The sequence below is a fragment of the Dromiciops gliroides genome, chromosome 3 (genome assembly GCF_019393635.1).
Source record: "Dromiciops gliroides isolate mDroGli1 chromosome 3, mDroGli1.pri, whole genome shotgun sequence".
Taxonomy (NCBI): domain Eukaryota; kingdom Metazoa; phylum Chordata; class Mammalia; order Microbiotheria; family Microbiotheriidae; genus Dromiciops; species Dromiciops gliroides.
In genome coordinates this window covers 457,097,287-457,116,242 of record NC_057863.1, presented here as the reverse complement: position 1 = coordinate 457,116,242, position 18,956 = coordinate 457,097,287, and the positions used below count along the sequence as shown (strand labels likewise).

The 18,956-nt window shown below is 39.7% G+C and overlaps 1 protein-coding gene across 1 annotated transcript in view; it reads right to left on the bottom strand.

Moving 5' to 3' along the window:
* PLA2R1 (phospholipase A2 receptor 1) overlaps positions 1-18,956 on the bottom strand; it is a 161,726-nt gene that overhangs the window by 102,038 nt on the left and 40,732 nt on the right. The window contains exons 2-3 of the mRNA XM_043996789.1: positions 14,287-14,670; positions 10,296-10,469 (exon numbers count right to left, since the gene is read on the bottom strand). Coding sequence (XP_043852724.1) covers positions 10,296-10,469; positions 14,287-14,670 — 558 coding nt within the window. The remainder of the gene's footprint in view (positions 1-10,295; positions 10,470-14,286; positions 14,671-18,956) is intronic.

Below are 18,956 nucleotides of genomic sequence, written 5' to 3'. Positions count from 1 at the left end.
ACTATTCAGGGTGAAAGGCACAGCAATCAAAGCCAAATTTAACCACTTGTTAAAGCAAGTTAGGTAATATAATATGCAGACTGAGTTCTTTCCCATAATCTTAAAAAACAGCTATTTCCAAGGTGGGAAATGGATCTGCCAATTTGGGATATTGACATTGGATAAGGCTTTGCGCCAGGCTGTGTTGAGAGTGGGGAAAGGAGGGTGACAGCACTGTTGTTCTTCCTCTTCACCCACCCTTGCCTCTCACCTCCTTCCATTTTCTACATTTTTCACATCTATCCCCTTATCTCCACTCATAAACTCTTGATCAGGCAGACCCTGATAAGGGTTAGAGTCAGAGTCAGTTCAGTCTAGGGGATGGCTCCAGCCTTCTACTTACAGACCCTGCTTTCAGTCTCTCCCCTCCCAAACCAAAGTCCTCATAGCTACTAAAATAATCTAGCCTTGGCTAGATTATTTTTACAGGTTTAGATTATTTTACAGGTTTGACCACATCACTCCCTTAATCAAAGATCTTTATTGGTTTCTTGTAGCCTGCAGGACGAAATACAAACTCAACTTGGCATTTAAAGCCCTTTACACTCTTGCTTTCCAGACTTAGTTCACCTTACTCTCCTTCATACAGATCTATGATCCAGTTATGCTAGTATTTCCTACTCCTTGTTTGCCAGCTACAATGGCAAACACTGTCTGCCAAACTCAGCTTTCAAATCTCTCTCCTCTGTGCCTTTGCACAGACTGTCCTGCATGCTTGGAATGTCCTCCTTCCTCATCTCCATGTCTTAGCATCTTTAGTTCCACTCAAAATTCAAATGAAGTGTCACATCTCATGAGAAGCCTTTCACCTAGTTTTTAGTGTTCTTTCTCTAATCAAATGACATTGGATTATTTTCTCTCCCCATTGGAATTTAAGCTCCTGGAGGGTAGGGATTATTTTTCTTCTTATCTTCATATTCTCAGTTCCTAGCATGCTGTCTTGCATATAGTAAGTGTCTAATAAATGCTTGATGAATTTTGAATTAAATTGAGTCCCCTTTTCCCCTGGATGCTGAGTTCCTGGGAAAGGGGCATTTCCTAGAGGCGGCCACAAGGTGGCCCATCGACTCTTCGCATAGCCACTAAGAGGTAAAACTGTGAGTCTGTCAGAGGTTCTGGGAGAACCTCACCAAATTTGGGAAAACTGACCAGTGTGACTGTGCTTTCTCTCCCTCTGCTCTGTAACTTTGCTCCTCATTTCACCGTTTTAGAAGGCAGGGGAAAGGAGAAAGGAGCAACAAGTCCATGCCACTATTCGTTGCCTAGATTTTGTCAAATGAGTGATTTAGGGGCCAGCAAAGCCTTTTCCATGGGAAAGAGCGGTCACCAACAGTGAACCGGTTACAGTTATTGGCAGCCTTTTCTCCTTTAAGGTACCACTATCTCTAAAAAGCCTTCCCTCTTTTTCTCTAACTAGAAATAATCCTTGAATTTCAAATACTCTGCTTGACTTCACCTATGAATGTTTTTAATTCCGTACTCATAGTTTTTGTGTTCAAGTCTTATCCCACTCCCCACCCCCAAATAGACTTGACTATAAACTCCTAAAGGGCAAGAACTATGTCATCTCTCATCCTTATATTGCCAGTACCTAGAACCTTCTACTCTGCTCAAACTCTAGGGCAAGAACAATTTCATTGGTATGGGAACTTCCTCCACTGGTGTCGATTAGGGCCCCTCTATGATTGAGCAGAAAGTTTCATTCAATTCAGTTCAATTCAACCCCTCTGTGAATTAGCAGTAAGTTTCATGAGCTGATACAGTGAAGGAAAAAAAAGAGTCAAAATTCACCTGATAACCAACCTTCTGGTGGAGCTTTCCTCTACCCAGCTTCCCTGGTCCTCATACTACAATCAATCAATCAACATTTATTAAACACCACCTGTGTGCCAAGAACTGTACTAAGCACTGGGAATACAAAGGAAGCAATAGACAGACACTGCCCTCAAGGAGCTCACAATCTAATGGAGATGGGGAGAGGAACAACCAAACAAATATGTACAAATTGTTGTCAAGTTATTTTTCATTTGTCTCTGACTCTTTCACAATCTCATTTGGGATTTTCTTAGAAGAGATACTGGAATGGTTTGTCATTTTCTTTTCCAGCTCATTTTACAGATGAGGAAACCGAAACAAATAGGGTTAGGTGACTTATCCAGGGTCACACAGCTAGTAAGTATCTGAGGCCATATTTAAACTCTAGTTTTCCTGACTCTAGGACTGGCATTCTATCCACTGCACCACCTAGCTTCCCTATACAAACTATACATAGGATAAGTAAGAAATAATAAACAGAGAGAAAGGATTAGAATGATGAGGGATTGGAGAAGGCTTCCTGTAGAAGATGAGATTTTAACGGGGACTTAAAGGAAGCCAAGGAAACCAGTAGGCAGACGTGAGGAAGGAGAACTTTCCAGGCATGGCAGACAGCCTGAGAAAATGCACTGAGCTGAGAAATGGAGCGTCTTGTTCATGGGACAGTCAAGAAACCAGAGTCAGTGAATTAAATAGTACATGGCAGAGAGTAAGGTATAAGTCTAAAAAGGTAAGAGGAAACCAGGTTATCATGTGAGACAGGGCAGAAGGAAGACATAGGGGCAGGAAGCCTATGAGCTCATCATATAAGATGAGGAAGAGGGCTCTCATGTTGAATAATCTCAGGTTTTTTTCTATAAAATATGAAAAGCTCAGTTGAAAGCATGCGGGTGGGGAAGTTGTGAGAGCTTTGAGGAGGAATGGGAAGGTCTGGAGAGATGTTGGAGAGTGGGATAGTGAATTGAGAAGGCAGGTAGGAAGGATTGCCTAGCATCAGTGAAGGCCCAGTTGAGGTTGTGTTGCTTATGGAATCAGCATTCCACAGGGCACAGGTAGTGTGTGGTTGGAACTCTGGAGTGAGAACGTTGAGGAGGATGGAAATAAGGGATTAAAAAGAAGAGGGTAAGGAATGAGGTTTGGATGATGACTTACAGGTATTTGGAATTACTGGGATGAGAAAAGTAAGACCAGGTGTGAGAATGTTCATCATGAAGTGCTGCTTCACTTCCCAAAGAAAGCTAGAGATTGGGCTGGAAACAAGATGGGAAGCACGGAGTTAGATGATCAGATGGGAGGTCCTACTTCAGTACTCCCCTTACCTCCAAAGAGTGGAGGTTAGGTATGAACAGGAACAGTATGAGATGAAAGGAAAACCTGCACAGCAGGAGAAAGAAGTCTATATTCTCATCACCTTTGCTCTTCTTCCTTCAAAGGCCAGGTGCAGCAGGAGATAGAATGTCTGAGGTCCAAAGAAATAGTTCTCCTCTTTGCACTAGAAGTTTTGCACATCCAGGCTGAGAGATGGGGCAGTTATCTTGTCCTAGCACAGATGGAAGTCATTGCTTTGGGACAGATAGAAGATACCTGCCCCAGCCCCTTGCCACCTCCCCTCATGTGACATGTTGCACCCAGCAGGAAAAGAGGGATAAAAGGCCTGTGGTCGGAGGAATGTTTGGCTCCTTTTCCCATCTGAAAGTCAGCAGACTTCTAGACAATCTGTCATCAGGCCTGTCTGAGCCTTCCAAATCATTTGCGTCATTGACTGTTTCTTATTATGTAGGACATGCCAAAGATTGTATCTTAGTGCCATAACTTTGGGAAAGGGCTTATTAACCTGCATTCCATGGACCCCCAAAAAGCCTTTGATAGATTTCAGGGGGGTCTTGTGAACTTGGATGGGAAAAAATTACATATTTATTTTCTCTACCCCCTAACTTAAATTAATCATTTCCTTATATTATGAACGAAGGCAATAAAACACAATAGTATTAACAGCACCTTGAATTTGTTACCGGTAAAAGTCACAGATCCTTTCCAATCCCATTACAGTTGTTAGAGATCTCAAAATATTGTCCATGCTTATCACAGCTTTGAAATTACTGTACCTATTAGATTTGTTGCCATGTGATTGAAGTCCTGTCTATAGATTATATTTCAATATAAGTGGTTTCCTTCATAATCCCATGTATTTTATTTTATGCATTTAAAAATATTCTTCTGAGAATGGCTCCATAGGTTTCCACCAGACTTCCCAAGGGATCTGACATAAAAAGGATCAAGAAACCTTGACTTAGGGGCAGCTAAATGGCACAGTGGATAGAGCAGCGGCTCTGGGCTCAGGAAGACCTGAGTTCAAATCTGGCCTCAGACACTTTTGACACTTACTAGCTGTGTGACCCTAGGCAAGTCACTTAACCCCAATTGCTTCACACAAAAAACAACAACCCTCCCCCCCCAAAAAACCAAACAGAAACAAGAATCCTTGACTTGGAGGCTCTAAAGTCACCTCCACACCACAGTGAAGCCTCAGGATAGGACCCTGCACATAGTAGGTGCTTAATACATGTTTGTTGGATTGCTTTGATTTTCCCTTTCCCTCTGAAAGCAGCAGATCTAAAATGTAAAAGAGCAGAGTCCTTTCATGGGAGAAGGATGATGTTGTCAGTAATGGCTCTACGAGTCACAAACAGGGAAGCAATCCTTGAATGATCAGGGATCATCCTTAATATTTTGCATTGTTTTGCCTCCTCAAAGATTCTGGGATTTTTCAATGTGTTTCCTGTTCTAACCAAAGCTCACAACATTCCTGCCTTTAGTATGTGTCACATCAGGGTATTAAGATTAGGTTAAGTCAGCTGTACTGAATCCAAAACTATGAAGTAAATTAAATCTCTTATAACACAAAGAGAAAAAAAAGAACTGAGGAAAATCATCTTGTCCTACACTACTTATAAACATCATTAAGTTAAAGGGACCTTGAGTAGTTGCAAAATTAGAAAAACAAAAGGTAGGAGGAAGCTTGCTTTTTTTTTTTTAATGTCTAATCCAACCTCCAATCTCTGTCTAATAGGAAGGGGCAGCTAGGAGGTACAGTGGATAGAGCCCTGGCCCTGGAGTCAAATTCAAATCTTACTTCAGACACTTATCAGCTGTGTGACCCTGAGCAAGTCACTTAACCCCAATTACCTTAAACATCTGGGGCCATCTCCACTCATCCTGATATATATCTTGGGACTAGACCCAAATGGCTCTGGAGGAGAGAGTGAGGCTTTTGACCTTGCACAGCCCTTCCTCACTTAAATCCAATTCAGTCCAAGTCATGACATCACTCAGATATCATGGTCCCCTTTGAGAATGAAGGATAAACAACAACATCTAATAGGAAGCTAGCATAATTAGAATGAGGAAGACCTGAGTTTGAATCCCACCTCAAGCACTTACTAGTTATATGGCCCTAGGCAAACCCCCTAATCTCTCTAAGCTTCAGTTTTTTTCTGTAAAATGATGATAATAGCACCTACCTTGAAGGGTAGTTAGTGGTAAAAAAACAAGATACATACATAAACCTTAAAGCACTATATAAATGCTATTGTTATCCAGTTTTAATAATAACCATTCCTGTAATGATGTAACTTGGTATACATTAAGGAAGCGCTTACTATGTGCAAGGTATTGAGGGAGGCCTCACAAAGGAAAACAAAAACAAATAGTTGTTGTCCTTAAGAGTGTTACATTCCAGGGGAAGCTAGGTGGCACAGTGGATAGAGCACTGGCCCTGGAGTCAGGAGTACCTGAGTTCAAATCCAGCCTCAGACACTTAACACTTACTAGCTGTGTGACCCTGGGCAAGTCACTTAACCCCAATTGCCTCACTAAAAAAAAAAAAAAGAAGAGTGTTACATTCCAGGGGTGAGTAGGTTAGTTATAATATGTGCACATAAACTCTTTAGGGATGAATTTCTACAGCCTCCATTGGTAATCCAAATCAACCCCTTATCTAATCTTGTTGCAGGGATATTCTTCTCTAGACCTATCCTAAATTTCTCCCAGTGAAAGAGGGGCATTCTAGTGAAAAGAAATGAAATTCCTGAAAGGTAAGGCTTTAAACTTTCTTTTTTTTTAGAATAATCTCAGATCCTGTCACAATTTTTCATAGATTCCATTTTCCAAAATTTAACTTTTTTGTTGGTTCTATTTTGAATTCTGAGGTTTTATTATGTTTCATATAAATAGTAATTTAAAGTAGATTAAACACATCATAACAAAAACAGACAATTGTGGCAGCTTTGTATTGCTATTTCTGGCTGTGCGTTCCATATCATACTTATCCTCTTTCTAACAGTATCACTTTATCTACTATACTTTACATAGCCTCTTCTCCTGGATTTTCCCTTAGCCAGCCATTCCCCAATTTGAAATTCTACAGTTTGTCTTTTCATCATAAGTATTGCACTTGGCACTCATCCTAGCTGGGCTTTGTTTCTGACCAGTCCTTCAGTTAGTAGAGACCACTCTGAACTCTCATCCTATCCTAGTTGTTGTGGCATCCCAATATGAAAACTTACTGGCTCCCACCTTAGTTCTCATCATTTAAGTTACTGATGAAAGTATGATCATGCTCTTTTGGGTCCTAACAGAAGATGTTACATTCCTTAAATTGATGTGCCTGATGCTCCAGTCAACTATATATCCACTAAACCCATCTAATACATCTGCATATTCTAACATAAAATTCCAGAAAATTTACAAATACTTATTCTTCAAGATCTAAAGAGATATTTAGCCTTTCTTACAGCAAGTAAGAAAATAAATTGTGGGACAGTATTTACCAACAAGGCTACAAAAAATCGCCAGTGTTTAAATTTTGCTTAATTAGGCCAATGTTTTTTTTTGTGTGTGAGGCAATTGGGGTTAAGTGACTTGCCTAGGGTCACACCTAGTAATTGTTAAGTGTCTGAGGACGGATTTGAACTCAGGTCCTCCTGAATCCAGGGCCGGTGCTTTATCCACTGCACCACCTAGCTGCCCCCAAGGTCAATTTTTGAAAACAAAGAAATACCATTCTACATTCTTGGATTCTTAGAACTCCCTACATAGAAGGAGACAAAGATTGTGCATGGACTATTTAAAAAAACAAAAACCTTTTACAAGCTATCCTCAGTCATAGAAGCCTATTTTTTTCATACCAATGATCTCCCAGGGATGCTACATGGCTGAAAATCATGGACCAATGCTATTTCTGAAGAATCAAAATAGCCTTTGACCCAAAGGTCAACAGAATGATGTATAGTGGGTATAAATCGATGAAAACATATTGTTAACATGTAAGACATCACATAAAACACATCATCAAGGATATGTTTTATTGAAAAAGGAGGTGGCCTCATCACAAAGTGAGAACCAAAGGGATAAAAGATAGTCAACCCAAGTGCTATGCTGATATCCTCAAGTATTAAAGGAAGCAGAGGAAGGTCTTTAGTATGGTGGGGAGATAATCTACAGAGAACTTATAAAAAGGGATGGACAAGAATTGCACAAGATGTGAAAGCATGAATGGTCTGCAATCTACACCAGTGAAGGGAGTACCCACACTATTGTGTATGATTGAATTAAATAGTCAAAGAATACAAGCTAACTTCTCTACCACCCTGTCATTGTCTGCCTCCACAAAGACAGTAATTTGTGGAGTCGGGTTTCAGGTACTGAATTCTTAGTTTTATTGGCCACTAGAAACAGAAAGCAACAAGAAAGGGGGAAACTGGAACCGTAATTTAACACTATAGAAATAAACTTGGCTTACTGATGTCTGAAGGAAAGGTCAGGGGAGCTGGGCTCCAGCAGGCTGTCAAACACAGGAAGTTCCTTAGCTGAAGGATGTTAAGCAAACAGCAAATCTGGGGAGGCAAAAGTCCTAGGCACCACAAAGCCACAGTCTCCATGAAGGAGGTATTAATTGGCTTCAAGTGGCAGAGTTCAGGGACAGGGCCACTTCCTGACATCGGGAGAATGCAACAGTTTTTAATGTACTGGTACAGTGTCTACTTTTCAACTTAGTAAAATTATGTGTGTACCTCATTTAAAAATCATTAATCCAGGCATTTATCCACTCTGATGGAGGGGAACAGTAAGATGAATAACACAAAAAATGTCATTAGTGCAAATATAATTTATCCTTGGTTTAGGAATGAATGACATATTTTTATTATTTAACTTACTTTCCCAAATCACATATTTCTTAGTACAATATTAAATTGAATTTGCATTTCCTAAGTATACACTAACTATACTATAATCCTGTTTTTTGACCTGGATTATAAATTCCTTTAGCAGTGGGATGTTGTTTTGTACCATTTGGAATCACCCAGAACACCTATCACAGTGCATGGTACATATTAGGCACTTGATTAATGCTGGTATATTAACTTTCTGATGAATTGATTGATGACATAGGAAGGTGGTTCACAAATGTGTTGAGTGGATAAGCCTATCTTAGAAGTAAAGATTTTCATAGATAATTCTATTGATGAAAAAATATGATTTCATAAGTGTGAATAAAGAAAAATGACTGAGAACTGACTCACCGTATTTGCCTTTATTTTTACTATGCCATTCTAAGATTTGTAAGGTGTTTTATGTATGTTATCTAGTCTGATTTGAGCTTGACAACAATCCTGTCAGGAATGTGCTATTTATTATTTCCCCTGTTTTACAAATGAAGAAACTAGGGGGCGGCTAGGTGGCGCAGTGGATAAAGCACCGGCCCTGGATTCAGGAGTACCTGAGTTCAAATCCGGCCTCAGACACTTAAACACTTACTGGCTGTGTGACCCTGGGCAAGTCACTTAACCCCCATTGCCCAGCAAAAAAAAAAAAAAAACAAATGAAGAAACTGAGGCTGAAAAAGGTTAAATGACTTACCTAGGGTCATGCAGCTAATTAATCCAGAAACTCACACCTTCTCAGTACTTACTGCTCCTGAGTCTGTCCCCTTCCTCTGATTAGAGAGGGTAGAGGATAGACAATGGAGAGCTCTCCTTAGATCTCTGATTTTAAAAGGGTACCCATGGAAGTCATCGCATCATTTCCCACATGGATTTCATCAAGCTTTCTGAAATTCTCATCATCCTGCAAGATCTTATCAAACCTGAAACTCATCCCTCCTCAGTTTATACCCCCTTATTTGTACACCCAGCACTTAGTAAGATCCTGGTACACAGCAGGTATTTAAAAATGGTTATTGACTGACTAGCCTATCCAGGGTCAATACAACTAAATCAATGAGGATTCAGACTGAGATCTTCCTGACTCCAGTTGGAGTGCTTTAACCGCTGTGCTTACATTTCTATACAACCATGGCTAAAAATAATCAAATAGTCTTTAATGGGTTAGTAATAGAATTATCTGGGGGAAAAAAAAACAATGTTGAAATGCTGTAAAGAGGAGACCTTAAGCCCCTAGCCAGTAGCAGCATAAGCTTGAAGATGGAGCTCTTATTCATAGGAAGGTAAACATGTTTTGAGGGTGATCCCGGTCTATGAATCAGTTACAGTCGTGCTAAGCAAAATAGTAAGAAAAGCTTAGCAAGGAAAATGAGTCTGGGATAACTGACATGCAGTCTCCAGGCTAATTGGAGGGGGACATGCCATTTGGGGGAGCCGACTCAAAGGACCATTGTAGATCTGGTTTTGATGGTGTGAAGGATCCAGTCAAACACAAAAACCTTCTCAGAAGTGGATAGCCAAAATGATCCAAGTGGGAAGAGGAAACTGTCTGGATTTGCTGAGATTAAAGAAGTCCATGAAAGAAGGAGTGTATTGAAGGAATAATATATGTTTCAGGTCTGTTTTGATGTCTCATTAAAGGAAGCTGTTATTAATGAAAGTACTGAGTACTGTAATTTAATGTAGAATAAGACTTACTCGCATAAGGCTCTTAGTTAGAATGCTTAATTAATATCTTCTGAAGCAAAGAAAAACAGGACTATTCTTGAATGGGACACTTTTCCTGAATGACTGGATGAGAGAGAAGGAGAAGGGCAACATATGCTATTAAGTTTTCTGGCTCTCTCAATCCCAGTCTTACACCATAGCAACCCCAGTACAGAATATTTGTGGTGAAATATGACAAGGTAATGGCAATATCCAATTCTGCATTAATAGAAGTGATTGTGCAGGCTTTAAAATATAATTACCATAGCTCGGGGCAGTTAGGTGGCACAGTAGATAAAGCACTGGCCCTGGATTCAGGAGGACCCGAGTTCAAAGCCAGCCTCAGACAAAACACTTACTAGCTGTGTGACCCTGGGCAAGTCACTTAACCCCCATTGCCTCTCAAAAAAAATAATAATAATTACCATAGCTTTTCTCAAGATACAAATAACTTTATATTTATCTTTTTCTTCCATTCCTAATATAGAAAGAATAGTAAATCCTTGTACTTACTGGGATCCGGACAGAATCCCCACTTTTCCTCTTTTTCATATCGGCTTGTCGTGGCACACCAGAGCTGCCCATCTTCTCTGCCTTCTCGGGTACATTCATAATGCCATCGGCCATTATACTGGAATGGAAACACACACGGCATTCCGTGGGAATTTCCTTTCACTGTGTATAATTCTAAAACAAAAAACAAATTACAGAAGTAAGAAACAGTCAAGGAAGCATCCCCTGAATTTCCTTTTTTGAAAAAAAAATGTTGCATATTTCTCCAGCTACACATATTTCTCAGTCCATCATAGCAGCTAATTTATCTGACATTTGGCATTTTGCTAATTGCTGTCAGACACATTGTCTCATTTGATGATCATAGTAACCCTGTGAGGTCATTAATACAAGTACTATTATCTTCATTCTATAGACAAGGAAACTGAAACTCAGAGAGGACAGAGTATTATAGGATCATGGATTTGGAAGCCATAACATCTACCTCCCGCATTTTATAGGTGAGGAAACAGGGCTGAAATTCATGTGTGCAGACTCCCAAGCCCCATGCCCTTTCCATTACACCATGCTATTAAAATAAGTATTCAGTTCCTAAACTGGGAATGGGCTCAACAAACAGTGGTAGATGCGTGTGATGCAATACTATTGTGCCCTAAGAAACAACAAAAGGAATGGTTTCAGAGAATCCTGGGAAGACTTGTATGAACTGAGCCAAGTGAAATGAGCAGAAACAGAAGAGCAATTCACACTATAACAATGTTGTAAAAGTGAACAACTTTGAAAGACGTAAAAACCCTGATCAGTGCAATGACCAACAGTGATAACAGAGGACCAGTGAAGGAACATGCTATCATGGCGGAGGATGGGGTGATGGACATGGCCAACGTAGGAATTAGTTTTGTTTGACTATGTATATGTGTTATAAGGGTTTTTTGTGTTTTAGTTTTGTGTATGTGTATTATCTATTTTTTTTTCAGGGGCGAAGAGAAAATAAATGCTTGGAAATATTTAATTGGGGGCAGCTAGGCGGTGCAGTGGATAGAGCACCGGCCCTGGATTCAGGAGGACCTGAGTTCAAATCTGGCCTCAGACCCTTGACACTTACTAGCTGTGTGACCCTGGGCAAGTCACTTAACCCCAATTGCCTCACCAAAAAAAATTTTTTAATTTTTTAATTTTTAAAAAAAGAAATATTTAATTGAATTAAAAATACATATTCAGTCCTAAGAAGCATCTGAAGATTTGCCAAAATGAGGATCAACCAGCATCCTAAACCAGAAAGGTTACTGGTAGCTCACTGAAACATGGGGGTCTAAAGGGGAAACTTGTTGCTTTCTGGAAGTACTCAATTCTCTCCTCTTGTTGTAAGTATGGGCATGGAGAAAAGTCTTTCTCTGCCTCTAGAGGCTTCATGCTATCAGCCAGAGCTTTTTAATGTAGGGCATTGTGCCAGAAGTTCAGTCAGCCAGTCATCAATAATTTATTAAGTACTTACCATCTGCCAGGAACTGTGCTAAACGCTAAGGATACAAAGTTAGTCAGTAACTAATCAAAAGGGAAAACACAACTCCTACCCCCAAGTAGTTCACATTCTAAAGGAGGGGAAAACATACAAATAATTAAGTACATATACGATATACATGTTATATACAATATATGCATCTATACATATACAGATCTGGGCACAAACATCTGTATTTGTATATCACAAGCATGTTATAATATATAAATTTGGTCTGAGGCTTCTCCTTCCTCTGGTATATAAGTTCTCTACTTTGTTTGAGCTCTATGCCCTTTGGATTTAAGGAAATCTTCCTATAAGCCCATTCAATATGAAAGGAAATAAATTCTAGAGTTTCTAATGTACATACACATAAGAAATAAAATTGAGAAATTAATTAACTTTAGCATGTTTTTCACTGAATCATTGTCAATATTTTCTAGCTTAGTTTGAAAAGAGGTTTGTAACCAAAACTCATTCATTTGGTTTTGGTCAAGAGGAATTATTCTTTCAGCTATTTCTTTCAAAATTTTCAGATGAACTATAAAGCTCCCTCTCTTTTCACCCTGTGCCCCACCCCATTCCCATCATTTTCATTCCAACCTACATTTTTTTCTCTAGCACTACTACTTTTGGAATATTTTAGGAGAAAATATAATTATTTACCAAATATTCCCCACACCTCTTGACGAGTTTTTTGTGCCCCAAGGAATAGGAACCATGCCCTAATAGTCTAGCTATGCTGTAGTTCCTTAGGGACATTGTTGTTTGTTTCAATCCACTTTTTATTCAGATTCAGGGAGTTAAATTCTACAGAGATCCTTTCTCTGGATGTATTCTGGGTGTAGGTGGATGACTGAAAGGTATAAAGGTGGGAAGGTACCAAATAAAAGGATCAGTGTCCTATTGGGAAGCTAGGTGATTCTGCCTCCTACAGAACACCAACTTTACACATATAATATTGTTATGCAATTACTGAGGTTCATTGGTTACAACTCCCCCTCACTGTTTGCTTGATATTATCCCAGAGCCTCAGGTCTTCAGAACTCCCTGACATCTCTTCCCAGGCCTGAAAACTAAGTTGTCAAAGCAGAGGAACACTTAATGGGGAAATCACATGATACAAATGCACAATGGACACTTGGTGGCAAGTAGGAGGATGCAGAATTGATCTTCTGTAGCCAGCACATCAAGTGGGCATTAGCCAGGCTTTGAGCAAGTTGGCCAGTGGATATGCCAACAACCCTATGAGGCAGCTTCAATACAAGGCTTGGAAAAAAAAAAATAAGAACCCTACCCAGAGCCCTCAAACCAGAAACAAGTCATTTTTGTCAAAGTGGATTTCTTTTCCTTTTTCCTCTCTCCTTCACTATTTACTTTTGATATTCAAGAATCCTTCCCCCTCAATACTTGGAAATTGTAGTGTAAATGTTAAAATAGACCCAGGGGAAGGCCTCTGGTCTATTGGGTAGATTCTCTGTGGATGAACTATGGAAAGACATAGATAAGAGTTATTCTGGAAAGGAAAGGATGGCCTGCAATGTGTGCTGATGATGGTCATCAATGAGATCACAGATCCACGGACTTCTTCAAGGATGTACCATAAATTACCCTTCCATTCTGAAGTCAGTCACTAAAATTTGATGAAATCATTCCAATACTCATGAACTCATAGACATAAAGGTCATCTAATTCGACCCCCTCATTTTAAAAGTGAAGAAACTAAGGCCCAGTGAGATTGTTACTTGCTCATAGTCACACAGGGAAGAAGTGGCAAGAGATTGGAACCCAGGTGCTCTGATAACCATCCCAGAACTCTTTCTGCAGCACCATGCTGCTTCTAAAGACCCCTTTGCAGTAAATAAATATGCAATTGAAAAGTAGTTATCATGGCTAACCTGCAAATGTGTTTGCATGACTACACATATTTCTTAAAGGGTTCTACTTTCTTGCTTTCCCAATGGATGGGGGAGGGGTGGAATGAGGAAGAGAATTTGAACTGAAAATAATATAGAATTGAATTTTTAAAAGAAAGTAAACTGATGTTCTCCAATATTTCTTGTTGTCATCTGTCCTTTGCTCTCAAAGAAGACCATCTTGGGGTCATGTTGTGGCTTGTACTGTATTGGATTTAAGTGAGGGAGGTCTGTGTGAGGTCACCAACCTCACACTCTCTTCCAGAGCCATCTGAGTCCAGTGGCAAAATATATATATCAGGACAAGTGGAGATGGCTCCAGATGTTTTAAGGCAATTGGGGTTAAGTGACTTACTCAGGGTCACACAGCTATTAAGTATCTGAGGTGAGATTTGAACTTAGGTGCTCCTAACTCTAGAGCCAGTGCTTTATCCCTGTGCCACCTAGCTGCCTCTCCAATATTTATAGGAATTTATCAAAATGGGTAATGTTTCATATAATACCTAGAAAAATATAACATGCAAGGCAATTTTATAATAGTGCATATGAAAGATATACTAGTTCCTATTTTTACCTTGAAAAGGATGCTCACAGATGTCATCACCTCCTGACATATATTGTATCCACTTCTGGGAAGACTGTCTCTTAGCCACCACCAGCTTCTGATTCTTTACCTCTAGCATGTACTGATAAGGGCCAATTACCCCTTTTCTGTAACAACGCCACCACATGGGAAAATGGGTAGAATCACATTCAAACAGGCCTAATGGCTCCTCTGAGGCACTGAAGTTCAATCCCAAACATGTGCTGGTGCCTATGTTATACAGGTGGTGTTTGGAAACCCATTTCCATAACATAGTAGCCGTTGGTTGTTTGCAATTCTCCAGGACCAGTCCAACTTTACTTGCTTGGATGCATGTATCAAGGTCTTCATTTTGGATAATGAATACACCTTTGCCTGAAAGAAAAATGAAGATCTAGTGTCACATATTTCACGTAGAACACACTACAAATATATACTTCTTTCTCTCTGTAATGACCACTTGACTTCTTGATCCATAGCTTTCCAGTTCTCACAGTGACAACTTAATTTGGTCGAAGGGGCTAGGGGGAGGGAATCCTCATCTAGGGCTCCAGGACCAATGTGTTAGGGGCCATATAAGGACCTCTGAATATATAACCCATTAGCTCAAACAAGTAACCTTAATGCTGATTCCCCTCTGACTTAGTACTTTGATACTTGCTCTGTCGTTTTAGTCGTGTCTAACTCTTTGTGATCCCATTTGGGGTTTTCTTGGCAAAGATACTGGAGTGGTTTGCCATTTCCCTCTTCAGCTCATTTTACAGATGAGGAAACAGGCAAACCAGGTTAAGTGACTTGCACAGGGTCACACAGCTATTATGTGTCTGAGGCCGGATTTGAACTCAGGAAGATAAATCTTCCTGACTTTAGGCCCAGTGCTCTATCCACTGTGCCACCTAGCTGCCTTGTTTACTTTGGTACTAGGAGGATTATTGCAGCTTATAATGTCTCATTCCCTCATTACAATCAATCAGTATTTATTAAGCACTTACTGAAGCACTGTGCTAGTAACTGGGTCCTCGTCTTGATCCCTATACCCATTTGCCTGCCATGGTAACTTTTGCTCCAAGACTGGGGATCTGCCATGCTCTTGTCAATATGACCAGGGACTGGTACAAAAGTTCTGCCTCTGAATTGTAACCTCCAGTAGTGGGGTCTCTGCCATATAAGGACAGAACTCTTTGGTGGTGGTTCCGTCTCCTTGGATCATTGCCTATTCTCTACTGCCAAATCTGCCTGATGTTGACTCCCTGGATGCTTAGTTCTCTAACACCTGTTACCTGCCACCCCCTCCATCCCTTTGATCGATCCTATGCATCTGAAGGATGGAGTAATAAACTCCTCCAAAAGCCTTCCTTTTCATGGAAGGCTAAGAACTTCCTAGCTAAACTCTTCATTTTTCATTAGCTGCTCTGCTTGGTTTCAACTCTAAGAACATCATGCTTCCCCCATGATAAGCTCATCACCTGAAATCTCATCACTATGGAGACTAAACCAGCTTTGATATTCAACATCTTCTCAGTATTCTCAGCTGCTTCTCCCCCCACCCCCATTGGAGGACTGGAGGGTAGAGCAATAGGCTTTTCCCAAAGTTTCGCTATATAGAGGAACTTTCCAACTAATTGATAGTAAACAAAATGCCCCCAGTTAAGTATCCTCTAGCTGCCCAGCCTCAGTTTCCTCATCCATAAAAACAAGCTGGAGAAGGAAAATGCAAACTACTCCAGTATCCTGGCTCATAAAAAAAATAGGGTCAGAGAAGCTAGGTGGCACAGTGGATAGAGCACTGGCCCTGGATTCAGGAGGACCTGAGTTCAAATCCAGCCTCAGACACTTAACACTTACTAGTTGTGTAACCCTGGGCAAGTAACTTAACCCCAACTGCCTCGACAAAAAAAAATGGGGTCACAAAGAATCAGAGACATGACTGAACAACAAGAATAGTCCTGCTGAGTTTCAAGGGGCCCATCACCAAAAGACAGGTCAACAGATGGTAAATATTTTTCATCACAGAAAATCACAAGAGGCAGTGTTGTGTGGTAGAGAGAGAGTTAGCCTTGAAGCCAGAAAGATTTGGAGTCAAGTACCCTTTCTGATACATGCTGGCTATGTGACCCTAAGTAAGTAAATTAACTTTCTAGGCAGCTCCATAAATTGCAGATAAGATGCTGACCTACATTGAAGATGAAATATCCTCACACAGGAGTTCTCTTCAACTCAGAGGTCTTTAACCTGGGGTCTACATGCTCCCAAGGATAGCTTTCCAGGGGTTCACAAACTTAAATGGGCAAAAAAAATTACATCTTTATTTTCACTAACTTCTAACTGAAACTTAGCATTTCCTTCAATTAATTAAAACCATTATTCTGAGAAGGGGGCCATATGCTTCACCAAATTGCCAAAGGAGTGCATGATACAGAAAAGTTTTAAGAATCCCTGGTCTAAAGCTTGATAGGATCTCTCTGTAAGAGGTCTCTGTGTGAAGAACCCAGGTGGGTCCAGCTCTTCTAGCCTACTAAGATCCTTTCTCCAAAGATTATTGTCCCCAGCAGGTGTCACATGTTCTCCTCTGCCCCGCCCCACCACTGCCAGGTCTAGATTAAGTCCTATGTACAATTTTCCCCTACCTAGCTCTTAAGTGGGATCAGAATTTCAGAGCCCCCTGCTAGTGCTCAAAATGTAATAAAGGGGGGCAGCTAGGTGGCACAGTGGATAGAGCACCAGCCCTGGATTCAAGAGGACCTGAGTTCAAATCTGGCCTCAGACACTTAACAATTACTAGCTGTGTGACTCTCACAAGTCACTTAACCCCAATTGCTTCACCAAAAATTAAAAAAAAAAAAATGTAATAGAAGGGGTGTGGCAATGCTCTACCCAGCAAGCAATGCAACTGGAGGTACTTAAAGCCTTCTGCAAATTGTGAGCACCTGTAAGTGACTTAACTGAATACCTAATGAAGAAAAGTATTGTGGGAGAAGTTATTTTGTCAACTGGTCCTAGGTTAGTTAAGTCATGGCGAAATATTCCATGTTGATCAAAGTCAGAAGAGATAGTTTATAAAACAGAATATTTGTTCATTGACAGCAGGAGATGTAGTTGACTGCATAATAAAATGGAAAATGTACTGGACTTTCAACTAATAAGATCTGTTTTCAACTACCTGTTCTTTCATTTTCTACAGGGAATTGGACAAGTCACTTAATGTTTCTGAGCCTCTTCATCTGTACAATGTAATATTTGCTTTACAGGATTGTTGTAAGAAATAACAATTTTTAGAACTGAAAGCTCACTGGAGAACACCTGAGCAAATTATGGGAAATGAATGAAATGGAATAATATTGTGTCATGATAAATTATTAAAGTGATTATTACAGAGAACTTTGGGAAAACTTGTATGGACTGATGCAGAGTGAAGTGAGCAGAAGCATGAGAACAATTTATACTATAATATCAACATTGTATAAATGAACAATTGTGAAAGACAAGAATTTTGGTCAGCACAATGATCAACTATAATTTCAGAGGACAGATGATTAAACACCCCACCCACTACCTAACAGAGACTTCTTTGTTATGATGCACTAATATGCATAGTGAGACACATTTTTCGACATGGCCAATATAGGAATTTGTTTTGTTGGACTATACTTATTCATGACAAAGATTTTTACCTTGTTTTTCTTTTTTTTTTTTTTCTTCCCAGAGGAGGAGATGAGGACTTGGGATGGAGAAGGGAAATGCAAAAGAAGGGGGAAAAACTCGACAAATAAAAACAAAAAACAAAAATATTTTTAAACTATAGTGAAGTATATAAATTATTTGTTATTTATTATTAAATAATCACACTTGTCATGAATTCCAGACATACTTTCCTAGCAATATACTTTAAGAACCTAAGTAAGTTAACTGAAAGCTACTGTTATCAGCATGGAATTAGAAATAAAATCAAAGGTAGGGCGGAGAAAGGTGGGGAAGTTTTAAAGATTTCATTCAGAACATGGAAAGCTGCCTAAAAAAACTTGTTTCCAAAATATCTGGTAAGTAGTATAATCATTTAGAATTAAAATGTCTTTTCCCAGGTGCTATATGGTCAAAAGTAATTTCATTTCTCTCTCTTCTTTTCTAAGTTCAATGATGTTCCAAGGTTCACTTCTAATATTTACTACTTCCTAATCCTCTTCTGACTGAGCTAGAGTTATGTCCATTTTTCATCATAGATAATTCTGAACTTTGCTCTATCATTTACTTGGTACTTCTTCAATCTTGAAGTAATTCTTTTATTCCTATGTTCAATGCAGCAGAATAAAGATCGTTTTTTAGGGGGAGAAGGGGCAGAGAAAAGAATGGGAGATCAGTAGAGTGCAAAGATAAAAACACATATGTGGGGCAGCTAGGTGGCACAGTGGATAAAGCACCGGCCCTGGATTCAGGAGGACCTGAGTTCAAATTCGGCCTCAGACACTCGACACTTACTAGCTGTGTGACCCTGGGCAAGTCACTTAACCCTCATTGCCCCGAAAGGAAAGAAAGAAAAAAAGAGAGAGAGAACAAATAAACTAATTAAATAATTAATTAATTTAAAAAATGCACATATGTGATGCTTTAAGATTTACAAAGAACTTTCTTGTGATAAACTTTTACAATTTTTTGATCCCAGTTTT